Raw genomic sequence first — 14,798 nt, 5'->3', positions numbered from 1 at the left:
GTAGAATTATATTGACCATCTTTCATTTTTCATTGCCTACCGGTAGGCCTATTGACTGGAGGAGAGACAGGGATTGACTCAAAGTGGAATGGAACCATTCAAAAACAGAGGATATTTTTTCCATGTGATTAGAAAACACTACATGTGAATGCCATAAGCCTAGACCATTTCAGAGGAGAAATTTAATGTAATTATTTTTTTCTGTCTTTAAAATCACAATATTTGGTTTCAACAGTTTTCAATATTTCCCCTGATTTGGGAAATATACCTATATAACATATTAGGTTTATGACATGTGACACAACATAAATTAATGTTAAGTTTCATAATAATCTCAATTGAATAACATTATTTCTATGCACTGTAAGGTTATTAGGAGTGCACCTTGCTGTTTTCATCTTCGACAGATATTGTTAAGACAGTTTGACTGCAGAGCTCAAGGATTTATTAACATGGATCCCTGCTATCAGGGTGTAACAAACACTTGACCTGATTTTATTCATATGGGCAATGACATACTGATATTTTGGACAAACCCGGGATGTGTGTGTGTGTCTGCGTGTGTGTGTTCGTGCTCGTGCGTGCGTCTCAACGTTGGCTCGTGAGCTCTCATTAACCGTTTGTTTGAGAGGGTTTGGTGGAGGGAGAGGAATATATATATAAATATCTTCTCGCCAAGCGGTAGGTTTGTTTTAATTGACACTCACTAGGACTACGAGAAACAAGGAACAACCCCCATCTACCGGCAGAATCTCTGCTATCCTCTCCTCCTCCTCCTCTCCTTTCCTCTCTTCTACAGGCCCGCAACCTTCTCAACACAAGGTTGGTTTCTATACCAGGACAGCGCATTATCAGCCTGAAGGTAACCTCAACTTTCACCTGAATTACACATTTTCACACAATTATTCGATGTGCTATACATTATATGCACATGGTTGCTATTTTCCGAGGTGCGTGTACTAAAGTTGTGCGTGTGTGTAAGCTATAAGACGTTGCATTAATAATGACGGTGAGCCATATAGTGAGCCATATAACTGAGCTTTGAGAAAGCCTATGTTGACGGATTGGCGATATTTCTTTCATTCACAAGGAAACAAAAGTCAGCATTGAGCCGCCCGTGGAATAGTTAAAATATAGCTGTCTTATCTGTCATTGTTCCGAATACAGTATGTTCGTGGTAAACATTTTGTTTGAAAGAAATCAAGGTTGAAATTGAGAAGAGCTGCACAGTACAGTGAACTGCATGATTCTCAGCAAAGCCGCAGCAAAATAGTGAAAAGGCACGAGGGGGAAAACGGACTAAAAAGGAATTCATAGTAGCCTAAATGTGTTGCCAATTCTCAAATGTCATGATAAATAGTCTTCTGGAGCCACCAAATAATAGTAAAATATAGAGGAATTCTGACAGGAATGTAAATACTTTTGTTGGCTCATATATTTAATTTGATGTATATTATTCTTCACGAGACAAAACCCCGGCATGGTTAAGACAATGCAGAGATGAATTCAACGAAAAATATAAAAGCCAACTCGTTTAAAGACCAATACATTATTTTCGTAAATTGATAATTATATGTGTCGGAGTCATCATTATTGGCATTAGGCTCTAAATTGCATCATCAATGGGCATTTCTTTTAAACATCATATAGGAGGCAATTACGCATTTATATAGTCTAAAGAAGAACCTGCTATAGGCCTATAGACTTGTGAAATAGGCCTAGCTATAAACTAAGAGGGGATAACGTTAAATATCGATCTAAGTTTAAAAAACGAAATGGGTTGTTTTCCATTTCAGAGATGAACACTGGGAGAGCTCGTGGATGCACTGACGCATTTTAATCCTTTTTCACTTGGATGAAATGTCATTGCTGGAGGCCAGGGAGACACATGCATCTAGGGGCTATGTAACATTTCCTATTCCTTCTGAAGAGGCTCAATGAAATAATAATAATAATAACATGGCTAATTTTATTTTCTCAAATAAATAAGTTTACAACAGCTATAGCCTACATTTTGTATAAGCGTTTTTAAATTAGGTGGGCCACTTCTGCGTGTCCTATGCTCTCTTGGGACCGCATAATAAACACTTCAAGTAAATGTCACACTGAACTGCACGTTTCCCGTTTTTAGGTTTTCTTTGTCCAAGTGAAATTAATCCTGAGTGCCTTTTTTTTTTTTACTTCAGTGGAATGAAACTGACAGAGCGCGAATTAACTCCGCTGCTGCTATATAGCACATCCACCTCCTTTAAAGTTTAGACATTTACGCGCCGTGTTATCTAGGGGGGCCCAATTAAACACACGACTTCTGATCCCCGCGACAAAATGGAAATGTAACAGGTCTTAAAATGATTGGCGTTGGCGTGAGGAAGCGCACCTGCAACTTCATGGAGCTTTGGGAAGTCTAATGGTCCGGACTGTAAGGAGAGTTATCTTTTGTCCTCTGACACAAAACCTTAAAATCTCCCAGACGTGTTTTATTGTCTGTCAGGCCTCGGCCGGGAACTTAGGCACAAAACGACACACACATTCGTTATAGATAATAGAAATGACTTCTTCAACCACATGCTATACAAACAATAAAAAATATTTAATGGAATTCAATATCTTGGATGAAGGTGCACAATTTAAATTTACAAAGAAACTAACCGATTTAGCTAATATAATGGGTGTGTGTTGTCACACATTGGAGAGAGAAGCCTGTCTGTCAGTGTAAAGTGATAGTTTGAGTACAGAATGTTTAATTGGAGAGACGAGGGACATGCTAATGAGTCAGTGGCGGATAATTAGTTTACGTTGATTTTAGGTTACTGTTTAATTAAGAGAGCATTGATCTGGCTTTAAAAGCAGTAATTAGGGCCTACGTTACTTACACAGAATGCAGCCTACCACTGTCACTTCAACACATGCAGCTATATAACTCGACAATTCATATAAGCTAATGTCTTCTTAATTGGGATAGGCCTAACGTCTTTTGTTGGTTATCAGAAAAAGAGAAAAGAGCCTGGCATTTGTCCGTTTTAGAATGGGCCTATGTATTTGCCATGCACTCTTTGAGGCATATTTATCGTATATAGGTCTAAAATTATTTCGCAGGCCTACTTGTGTTTTGTAGGCTACACTGGACATATGTTGGCTATGACACACACACATACACACAACATGTATTCTATAGTATTAATTAATCAGAATCCGGGTAAATTGAACGTTTTACCAATACAACTAATATTTTCAAAATCCAATCCAAAATGTTCAACTTCTTTAAAAAAATTGTATAAACATGTTATAGCCTTACTTAGTTATTAGGCATACACAGCACGCTCACAGGTAAATGAGTATCACATTTAAAAATGCACGGCGGCAAAAAATACATGACAAGAAAAGGTATCACCCTCACACGACTGTTTCACTTAAGACGTGCTTTTCCACTAGACGTTTCACATAAAGTTATCGAATCAAATTCAGCAAGTGAGGCTACTGAAACTCCATATTACAGTTTATACAGATTAAAATTCGTTCAAATTACAATTCAATATCCAAGGTTTATCCTTCTAATTCAATCACACCAAGAGATTATGCAAATTTCACTAAACCGTATCGTGTCACTGCGATTTAGACTCCACTAATGTCTTCCGATAACTAAAACCTATAGAAAAGAAAAGTAATGAAAATGTCAATAACCAAAGTGTCTCTCTCCACGCTCTCGCAGCCAACATGCACCGCGGGTTAGAGGGGAGAGTGACAGCTCTTTGTTGGTGAATAGAAATCAGTGGCATAGAGAGAGGGAACGACTCCTCCTACCAAATTATCCAAACTGGGCAGGCTTTTGCTCTCTTCACAAATAGGACACGGCTCTCCAACTCAGGCAGTCCCAATCTGACCTTCAAGCACACGGAACCCTATAACGTGAGATCGGCGCGGGACTGTCGAGAGAAAAACACCTAATCTAAACTTCTGCAATTTTAACCGTCCATCACCACCATCATCTGTGCATAAACTGGCCACCGCCGGATCAGCTGGACTATACTTATTTTTTTTTTACAAAACATTCAGGGGAGAGGAAATAATTTCTTCCTGCCTTGATTTCTCCCCGTCCCTCATCTATCCACCACTTGCAGGGGAGGTGAGCTGAGTGTGTCTCTTGTTTGTTTGTTTGTTTGTGTGTGTGTGTGTGTGTGTTTGTGTGTGTGCCTGTCTAACAGTCTAACAGCAGAGCCAGTCGGATGCTCTGAGCCAACGGGACGCAGAGCTGTATATGGAAGTTGTGGGCTGCAAGGCAGAAGCGAGCAGTTGCACATTGCGTCGTTCAGGAGCGGGAGCCATGCTGTTCCACGGGATCTCCGGTGACCACATCCAAGGCATCATGGAGGAGATGGAGAGGAGATCCAAAACCGACTCGCGCCTTACCAAGGGCGTGCAGCTCAACGGAAGGGAATCGGTAAGAAAAATGAACTAAATTAAATGTTTTCTTTTCTTGTCCTGACATCCATGAAGATTACCACTTACATCCAAATGGGCATAACTGTTTAAATGCAAGGACATGCTTTATGAAGCTGTAGTTGGGCTAAGATTGTTGCAAGAAATAATCACTCGAAAGAAAATGTTGGGTTTAATATTGCGTTTACAGGTTCCTATATGGACAAAAAAACATTTTTTAAAGAACATGTATGTGTGTGGAAATGTTCGTATGTAATACAAATACATTCAGTTATCAACTAAACTAAGTGAAAGTACATAAAGTAAAAGTGACAATTATTACTCACATTTTGCCAAATTGTTACACAATTTATATTTTGAGCAAATAACAAATTGCTGTTATTGTTTATGTATATAACATATAGTCCTAATTAAACAGTTATTACATAGATAATAGTTTGGAAATTATTAGCATCTCTACATAATCATTTATTGTTATTATTATTATTATTAATTGTTGTTCTTTTGGCAGTAATGCTAAGTTATAGACGTGTGAAAGTAGGAGGACATAGCGCACCAGGCTGTCGATACAGCTTATTTTAAATGTGCAATGAAGCGCAATTAATTATTCTTTGTCATTGTAATACATTTATGTATACAGGCTCCATTTGTTAGATAAATTGAATGCAGTTACTCCCTAAACACAACCGGCCCTGCATGTTGACACATTTTCAGCTCCGCAGGAATTTCTTGGGATTGGCTTTAAAACCGAACTGTCATATATAGGCTACTTAAGAAAGTCTAACGATCGTTGTACTATTGATTTATTTTTAAGAAAATGGTGCATTGCTCATATTAGGCTAATATGTATTTTTTCAGATATGTCACAGTTTTATCACACACAAGCCAAACCCCACATGGGAAGTATAGTCCCCACCACATGCGCAGGATGTGAGCCATGCATTTCCACATGTATTAATATTCCCCTCCTCTTCCAGACCATGCCTTCGATGGGACCGGAGAAGCCCGCGTTGTGTGCTGGCTGTGGAGGCAAAATCTCGGATAGATATTACCTACTCGCTGTGGATAAACAGTGGCACCTGCGGTGCCTCAAATGCTGTGAATGTAAACAACATTTGGAGTCAGAACTCACGTGTTTTGCCAAGGATGGCAGCATCTACTGCAAGGAGGATTACTACAGGTAAGAAAGCATACGGTTATGATTGGTTGTTTTTCTATAGGCCTAGTGAAATGATTGATTTTAATATTCGACGATTGAACACACGCTCTCTCCCTCCCTCACTCTCTTGTGTGTTTGGCATTAGGCCTGTCATACAAACTATTGTTAATGTCTGAAACGATAGATCTATAAACACAAACACAGGCCACAGAACATTTGAAATAGGCTATAGGTTAAATGTACGCACATAAGGCGTATTGGTTCGATCAGCTATAGCTTTGGCATATTCAACAAGTCATACAAGGAAGGCCCCATATAATGAATCTACTACATGGAAATATAAATAGCTGTTAATAGCCAAGCAGCCTAAATATCAGAGGCAATCTGTCGTCTCTTGGCCATGCTGCAAATGCGATATGTTATTATAGGCCTGCGGATGGAGGTTATGACATTACATGCAAACTGCTGAATAAAAACACAGTAAGAACATAGAGTTGTATTTTATGTAGCCACTCGCGGTGTGTGTTTGTGTTCCATTTTTTTTCAACCCTGTTTTGAGTGTTTTAGACGTGTTATGTCTGGGCGTGTTTTTAAAGAATTGCGTCCTTGTTTCAGAAGGTTCTCAGTGCAGAGGTGTGCGCGCTGCCACCTCGGGATATCCGCATCGGAGATGGTAATGCGTGCACGGGACTCGGTGTACCATCTGAGCTGCTTCACGTGCACCACGTGCAACAAGACCCTGACCACCGGTGACCACTTCGGTATGAAGGACAGCCTGGTGTACTGCCGGGTCCACTTCGAGACCATAGCCCAGGGAGAGTACCCACACCCCGGCCTCAACTACTCCGAGCTGGCGGCTAAAGGCGGAGGTCTGGCGCTGCCTTACTTCAATGGCACTGGTACAGCTCAGAAGGGAAGGCCTCGCAAGAGGAAGAGCCCCGCCATGGGCATAGACATCGCCAGCTACAACTCAGGTGAGGAGACGGAGAGGAGTTGCTGGTCGGGAAGTTGTACGCACAGATGGCTATTGCGCTGTTTGAAAATAACGTTACGGTGGGGATGTTTTGATTGAGGCCTATAACCTGTTAGGCTACATGCTAACTAACCAACCCATGACGAGCGCTGGTGAACTGAGTAGAAAAGATAATGTCGAATATAGAGATTTCATTAATTATTTGGCTTGATCCGTGTTTAAGGGCATAGGCCTCATCTCTGTAGTCCTACACCAAAAGCAATTTTAACCAAAAAAGGGGGGACACGAAAGAGAACAATTAGCCATTCCACACCTTGGAAGATGCCTACTTTGAATGTGTGCTCTGTTCATGAAGTAGCGTATTTGCATTTCTCCTCTTTAGGCTAAATTGCATGCTGTCAAAATGATCAAAAATGTACCCCCAGTTAACCATTAGTTTGACTTTTATAGCCTAATTATGGCTCTCATTAGGTAATCGAATTTGTAAAATGGGTACACACATGAACTTGAACCAGTGACCTACGCACGTGCAGGGGGTAAAAGTAATTTGGGTTCAACTATTTAAAATGTCGCCTTTCTTGGGGGAAATTGCCTCCTCGTTATACATTACAGGTAATTTTACAATTAAAAACTGGCATTGAAAACGTGAATGTTAAAATCTAACCAACCCCGCGGCGTTTCTTTTGTAGTCGCTTTTTACAATTAGTGTCCGGTTGAGAAAGTTTGTCACTGTGTGCCAAATTTGTTCTGTTCTCCATGCATGGAGAGGAATAAGGGTAATCTGCGTGTTAAATAATTGTTCTGCGTTAATTGAAGGTGATGTAGGAATCCCTGGCTTCCAACCACTGAATCATACTCGGAAGGTCAGCACAGTTCTCAGAAACAGAGTGAGTGAGATGGAGCGGGATACAAAAAAACTAAACAAACAAGCAACAACATTACATCCTCCAGTATCTAACGTTATTAAAAAAATAATTTGAATTGTTTTCATGCGATAATTTTGTTATGTCCTCTAATATGGTCTATCCCAAGCCTAATATGTTATGTTTATTGGACTACAGTATTTTGCTTTAATAACGACAAGGGTGGTGGTAATGGTTCTTTTCTCAAGACTATTTCAGAAACATGCCCATATGCCCCCTTAATTTGTTTTGTATTTATGTTCAGCTGTAGATGTTGTGCTCTTTCCATATTTAAAACACTTTTGGTTGCACTGCAAATACATATGATTGAATTTAGCTCTGAATTAAATCCTGCTTTTGTCCATAAGCACTCAAAAAACATTCCATTAGGTATAATCAGAAATTGCCTGTCTTTCATAGTCAATTTCGAGCAAAAATGTTGATATTTTTATATCCGGTTTAATGTTTAGGTTCCATCGACTCTATATGCTTATAGCCTACGTCTTTAGATAATTATTCCATGCGGTCAGTCCCATGTCGACCTTGCAGTTGGAATACCGACTCAGCATGTTTTGTTAGCGACCCCTGGTGGGTAGTTGTAGAAATAAAGGCACTCAGCAAGCAATCATAGCTGAGGAAAATGGGATACCCAAGATTTAAAGATGTAGCTGTTATTTTATTGCAGTGCTTTTAAGATGCTTGTCTAACATGAATTAAGATGCATATTTGACATCTGAAAATAAGTGTTTTAAGTTACACATTTCTGATGAAATATTAGTAGTAGTCTTGGACTATGGCCAAGATTCATTTGAAAAATACATAGATTCTGTAGCCCAGAGAGATTTAATCCTAGGTTTTTCTGTGTTCATGTTTAGTTCTGTATCAACTAAACGTCTAGTTTAGGTCTGTGAAACCAGCACTAAAGTCTGTCATTTGAACTGTGTTTTGCATTTGCAGGGGGCGGAAATATCAAGATAGGTGTCTTGAATATATTAACAGCCTACTATAGCCTTTGCTCTCTTTTATTAGTCAGAGATTTAGAGATGACCACTTTAGCTAATAGGCCTATAGTAGAATGAGTAAAGTCTGTTATAGGAATATGCATGTCTGCTGGATGTGTTGAAAATAATTGTCTTTTGATCATGGCATGACAATCAATTATTTTAAATATCTTTCAATAGACAGGACAGAATATTAGTATGGTGCATATTGGAAGTAGAGATGACATTTTAATGACAATACATTATTGCTTTCTTTAAGCACAGAGGAGTAGAAATGCTAGCTTGACCAAATTGAGGACTGATCAACTCCTACTGTAGATATGGATCTGCTTTACATACTTTCTAAGGGGCTTGTGTCCGTTACAATTTGAATAACTTATGTTTGATTCAATTAAAGATTTCATTCAATCTTAACTGAAAATGATGGCCATTTTACGCCTTTAATTCCTCTTCAATGGAATCATCATAACCTTATCCTAACCCTGATCGGATGTGCTGTCTTTCTATAACTAACAACCTTGATTTTGGGAGTGCTGTCTATGTTGACAACTCAGGATTATATGTACGAGGACCAACAGCACCCCACTTTTTGTTTGAAGAATTATACTGCAATGCACACTTTACCACAGTATATCTGTTCTAACTTTGCACCCCCTCCTTCTCCTCCTCTTGGTCAGGTTGTAATGAGAACGATGGAGACCACCTGGACCGTGACCAGGCCTACCCTCCCTCCCAGAAGACCAAGCGCATGCGCACCTCCTTCAAGCACCACCAGCTCCGCACCATGAAGTCCTACTTTGCTATCAACCACAACCCCGACGCCAAGGACCTCAAACAGCTTGCCCAGAAGACAGGCCTCACCAAAAGAGTTCTACAGGTAAGCAGTAGCCATCGCCCTCATTTCTGACCTCTGACCTAGTATGACATCATCACTCTATATCCCCCAGTCCATTGTCTGTTCTCACATTTGACCATCAGTTCCATTCAAGTCCATTGAAATCATGTTTTTTTTATACAATTATTTTCATTGGTTTTCTACCGATGTTGTATGGAATGTTGTTAGGCACCAGCTTCCTTGATGTACTGTATGAAGGAGATGTATGGTATTTGTAGTGTTTAGGGTTTCTAGACATATAATTCATCCACGTATCACTCCCAATCTCCCTGGGTCAGTGGTGGGAAGAGTAATTTAAGAGAGAGTGCACAAGTCTGTAAGGATCTTTTACAAAATAAAAATACTCTTTCAGCTGGTCATTTCTCATTTGGTTTCTACTCCCTGAGCCCAAAATAATGGCGTCAAAAACAGTTTGTAGGTATTGTTCTTTACTCTTTCTACTCTACGGGGAGAGTCAGGTAGTGGACAACACTGTGATGTCATAACCATTGCATTTTATTAGAAAGAAAGGAGACAAAGAAAATAAGTTAATAAATTAGACATAAACATAAAGTAAAAGCCATTGGATTGGATTTGCAGGTATGGTTCCAAAACGCAAGAGCCAAATTCAGAAGGAACGTTTTGCGACAGGAGAATGGTAATGACAAGGCCGACGGCACGTCACTCCCGCCGCCCTCGTCCGACAGCGGCGCTCTGACGCCCCCCTCCAGTGCGGCCACACTAACAGACCTGACCAATCCCTCTATCACTGTAGTGACCTCCGTCACATCTAGTTTGGACAGCCATGATTCGGGGAGCCCCTCACAGACTACCTTGACAAACCTTTTCTAGCAAGCTCTACAACTCTAAGCTCTTAACTCATTTATGGTTTTTTTTCCATAATTTGCATTTACATTTTTTTAAACACCTTTAAAGAAAACAGAGACAGTTCTGTGGATACAGGAAGTACTGTACTGTACCCAACAAAAAAGCAACAAGATCAACAAGAACAACTACAGCAACATTTAAACAGGAGGAAATTATGTTGATGTGTAGCATTTGCAACCGCTTGGCAGCTGTTTGTAGTCAACGTATTTAGTGATTGGTTTTGTGTAGAGGACATTTTGAATCTGGACGGCATTGAACAATTATGAACAGGGTTCAACAATCTTGGACAGAGCCCAAATGGAACTATTTAAAATGGGAAAAGTATATTATTTTTACTTTATTTTATTTCATTTGGTCATTTGATTAAGTCTAAATTTATCCATCCCTGATAATTAATGTATTATTTACTGATCAATTAATTTAAAATCATTAATATTTTGCTCTAGAAATGTGTATGTTAGCACTATCCTATTTAAGACATATTAGGATATTTTGTTTTTTCAAAATCAAAATACATTCGCAGAATACGTTGTAAAATATAATTCAGAGTTATCCTGGACCTAACAAAACATTGGATTATTTTATGGATTAGTCATTCTAATCTCTAAATTGCACTGTATACATTACAAGAACCCGGACAATTACAACTCAAATGCCAGGTGGCTGCTGTGACCTCAACATGCATTTTGTCTTGACACACCTCAACTGGGAAAAAAATCAATAACAACGGAACAAATCTATAGATCTGTACAGTGGTAACTGTCAAAGATGTAATGCAGTAACATTGATATTAGAAAGAATTCCACAATAGAAATCAGTGAGTGAAATTCTGGATTGGGACACAGTTGAATCGGCACTGTTTGAAAGGATTTTTTCCATGACAGTGCACTTTTTCTAATCTGCTGGCCTAATTTTACATACCAACACACAAATGGATTAAAAAATATAGTTTATCTGGATTCAACGTGCCCGTAGAATTACTGTTAAATAAAATACTGCCCATCATTTTGCTCAGGGTAAAGAAGGGTTGATTAAAAAAAGGGAAAAGGGAGGAGGTTAAAAAGTGAGGGATGACAATGTGGCAGATTAGAGGCGTAGAGCTGACAAACTTTACAATGACCTCAGAAAACTAGAGATAGTAGAAGACATGCAGCCAGTGGGACAAATAAATCATCCTCCATGTTCACGTTAGGCCATATTTATACTTTCTTTACGATCACTTGCCACTGAACAGACCAAAAACACGTTTCCCTCTCAATGAATTAAGAGAAAGAAAGAGAAGCAGTCCTTCTGCAGGGTTCTAACATTTTAAATGAGTATTTTGTTGTCTTCTGGGCCAGCTGTTTAAGGTCGTTGGCGTTGGGGTTGTGGTTGATAGCAAAGCAGGACTACATAGTGCGGATTAAGAGAAAGAAAGAGAAGGAGTTCTTGCTGCTGGGTTAAAAACATTTTATTGTAATTGTCACTATTTGTTCTATTGTAGAACAAAGCGTTATTCTCAATCTACTTGATGAAGTAGATGCCTAACTCAGTTCTACTATGTGCCTTATGATATAACTTGGAAGAAAGTTTGTGAACTTCAGGATTATATGTGTTGTTTGTTAACTGATTCACATACTTGTGACGCCTCACTAGTTTTGTACTGTTTTACATCTTATTTCTGAAGATCTTTTTATGGTGTATCCTGTTAAAAGGGGGCAGCGATGTCATAGAAAGCGTTTGTGCACTCTTTCAGATATAGTTGGTTAATCCAAGAATCTTATAAATTGATTTTCGTGTTAATAGTTCAGTACAGTAAGTGTTCTATCAAGATTGTCCATGTTTCCCTGTTTCTTGATAAAGATGGTGTATAGAAACTATTTCCCCTTAAATATTTATGGACCAAACGGTTGTTATATATCTTATTAAATTTGTGTGAATAAAAATACTTTGCTTTAAATGAGTTTTTTATTTTTCATTACACTTGCCATTTTTGTGTTGTTCCTTAGATACTGTTTTATTTTTTACTCACATCAACAAATGAAAAAGCATTCAATGATTGATTGACCAATTCAAAACAAGCGTTCCACATTTTTACTCTTATTTTAATTTCCTATTTTATGGTGTTTACAGTTATAAAGTAATGCCCCATGGATTTGCACCTAAACCAAGTCGTCAAAAAAATTCTGAAAATGGCTTTTTAATGCATGAATATGGCTATAACTTTTTAAAATTGAAAAAGGAATGCTGCAAAGCACACATTGATTGATATATCTATGTAGAGCTAAAGTGAAGAGTAAATGCAGACCCATAAAGCCAGGTTGCTCTGTAGTTAATATATTGTTACTCTATGATTTCTTTCAGGGAGAACAAATCTTGGGGCATTACAGCCAAACTTCCCGACGTTTGAAAATTCCCTAAAGTATTAAGAGAAGGGGAATTCCTCACCATTGAAGACAAAGACAATATTAGGATAAGACCATAGAATAGAGAAGAAAAAAAATGTTTTAGTCCAAAACAACAAAATAAATATTTTAAAAGTTTTTCTTGAACGTTTGAATCCAACTACAGAGGATAATAGTGTGTGATTACTGATATCCTTATGAAAAAAGACTTGACTGCTCTTTGTATTGGAATGCCATTCACACACAGTGAAATAAAGTTGTATAGTAACATAGTTGTATATAGCAGAGCAGCCTGGCAGCACAGGAGATACAATGGGATTAAAAGACAGCAGACCTTAAACAACACTACAGGACACGAACACACACAGACACACACCTACTCCCCTCCCTTACCCCACACACTCCTAACCCCACCCTCTACAGAATCGGCTTACTCTATGAAAAAAGTTATTTTGTCACAAATGTAATTTTGTAAACACAATGGCCTCCTTGAAACTGGCGAGCATGATGGCCATCAAACGGGCTGATGAAGAGGACTGCAGAATTGGCGCTTTGCGATCTGGCTTCACTAAGGAAAAGAGGAAGTAACAAAAAAAAAGATGAAAAAGATTCCCATTTTGCATGCACCTCATCTTGATAACATTATCCTTGAGATGGATTTTATTATTTTGTTTGATGCGTTGTATTTGTATCATTCATTGTCAGCTGTGAAATAAACCCTGTGAAAATCCTGTCCCTGATCATGCCCACATATTTTATGGTGGAAAATGAAATGTCATTGTGAGGACATGGATGGATTGTAATGCTTGAAACCTATTTATGCATGTACATGACATTCAGCTAACCAAGGACAATATGAACAATACAATTATTATCTGATTTCAATATTGTGGTTATTCTTAGGTTCTTGGTTACTATGCAGCGTTACTTTCAATTACACAACCAGCCCATGTAATTCCTAAGTGTGTGATTACTGATAATACTGTAATTACATTAATTAGATGTAGAATTCAAGCTATTTACGATCTGTTTTCTGTTCAATTAAATTTTCTAAGTTCTGGATGGAGTCCATTCAGAATCCTGACAAATGTGGGCACTACATTTCATTCTAGAGATAAACAACAATTATATTTGACTACCCGCATCTCACGAATCACATTGCGAGGACTTTAGCAGCAACCTGATCCCACCGCCTTACCCTGGTTCCTTCAGTGTGGTGTACTTACTGCTCTATGATGAATGCTACATATCCATGTTAGGAAAGAGTGAGACAGAGGGGAGCAGAGGGCCGGGATTGGAAGGAGGAGGGAGGGGAACGGTGGTGCCACATGGGGCCTAGTAAAACAGCTCGCTGTTGAATTCCAACAACGTAGGAAACAGCAAACGCTACAGACAAGTCCAAGCCTAAACCTCACTCACTGGGGTGCCGGCCGTGCTGTTTTTCCATACCCGGGTGGTGGACGGTTTACACTAGCGAGCAGCAGGAAGTGGGATTGCAACATGACACAAACAAACAGTGTCGGCCATCTTGGATTCAGTAGATTCTGGACATCATCACAGCATCCTGCTGACTGACAAGAATGTGAAGGGATGGAGGTTGGTGACTGGAATGCTTCTTATTGTAACAATTAGTGTGTAAGTGTGTTTGTGTGTGTGGCAAGTAAAAGAAGTTCAGCTGTTAACTAGTTGTGTGTAAAATATGTGGTTTGTAGAATGCCTCAGATTATAATGGAGCATTGCGCAGACTGCAGGTTCTTAAATACTAGTAGATTCCATTGTACAATTATTCATTTTACAGTTGTCTCAAATATGCTTTGTCATTTTATTTATATTTTCAGATTATTAAGCATTTTGCGAGGGATAAAATCCCTAAATCCCTTCAGATGAATGTTCCAACATCTAGTGGAAAGCCTTCCCAGAAGAGTGGAGGCTGTTATAGCAGCAAAGGGGGGACCAACTCCATATTAATGCTCATTATTTTGGAATGAGATGTTCGACGAACAGGTGTCCTGTCCACATACTTTTGGTCATGTAGTGATGTTGAATTTCTGGTTTCCTGATTAAAGAAAATAGAAGAGTAGCCTGTTTGAATAGAAAGGGAACTATTTTGCTTTAGTGTTATGAGCTTGCCAGGTGTCAATGAGGTTGTAATCAGAGAGTATATGTTGGAGAGACTTGGT

The 14,798-nt window shown here is 38.9% G+C and overlaps 1 protein-coding gene across 5 annotated transcripts; it reads left to right on the top strand.

The window, feature by feature from the left end:
* The first annotated feature begins 689 nt into the window (after nucleotides 1-689).
* LOC109898166 (LIM/homeobox protein Lhx9) lies at nucleotides 690-13,542 on the top strand. 5 transcript variants are annotated; one of them, XM_031833723.1, is made up of 6 exons: nucleotides 690-862; nucleotides 4,119-4,438; nucleotides 5,415-5,617; nucleotides 6,212-6,570; nucleotides 9,150-9,349; nucleotides 12,578-13,542. In XM_031833723.1, exons 2-6 carry the CDS (start codon nucleotides 4,256-4,258, stop codon nucleotides 12,632-12,634), a joined length of 1,002 nt encoding a protein of 333 aa, XP_031689583.1. In that variant the 5' UTR covers nucleotides 690-862; nucleotides 4,119-4,255; the 3' UTR covers nucleotides 12,635-13,542. The 5 variants fall into 5 exon arrangements, with proteins under 5 accessions (XP_031689583.1, XP_020348597.1, XP_020348598.1 ...); XM_020493008.2 differs by lacking the exon at nucleotides 12,578-13,542 and adding an exon at nucleotides 9,947-12,173 and having other exon boundaries at nucleotides 721-862; XM_020493009.2 differs by lacking the exons at nucleotides 690-862; nucleotides 12,578-13,542 and adding an exon at nucleotides 9,947-12,173 and having other exon boundaries at nucleotides 3,767-4,438; nucleotides 6,215-6,570.
* The last annotated feature ends 1,256 nt before the right edge of the window (nucleotides 13,543-14,798 follow it).

Source organism: Oncorhynchus kisutch, linkage group LG10 (genome assembly GCF_002021735.2).
Source record: "Oncorhynchus kisutch isolate 150728-3 linkage group LG10, Okis_V2, whole genome shotgun sequence".
Lineage (NCBI taxonomy): Eukaryota > Metazoa > Chordata > Actinopteri > Salmoniformes > Salmonidae > Oncorhynchus > Oncorhynchus kisutch.
The sequence above is the reverse complement of the archived record's forward strand: the minus strand, read 5'-3'. Positions and strand labels throughout refer to the sequence as shown.

Bases quoted from the DNA above. Each gene is read 5' to 3' on its own strand.
- LOC109898166 (XM_020493008.2), top strand. From the start codon at position 4,256: ATGGAAGTTGTGGGCTGCAAGGCAGAAGCGAGCAGTTGCACATTGCGT. The intron at 4,439-5,414 runs GTAAGAAAAATG...CTCCTCTTCCAG, and splicing joins AGCTCAACGGAAGGGAATCG to ACCATGCCTTCGATGGGACC. The intron at 5,618-6,211 runs GTAAGAAAGCAT...TCCTTGTTTCAG, and splicing joins TGCAAGGAGGATTACTACAG to AAGGTTCTCAGTGCAGAGGT.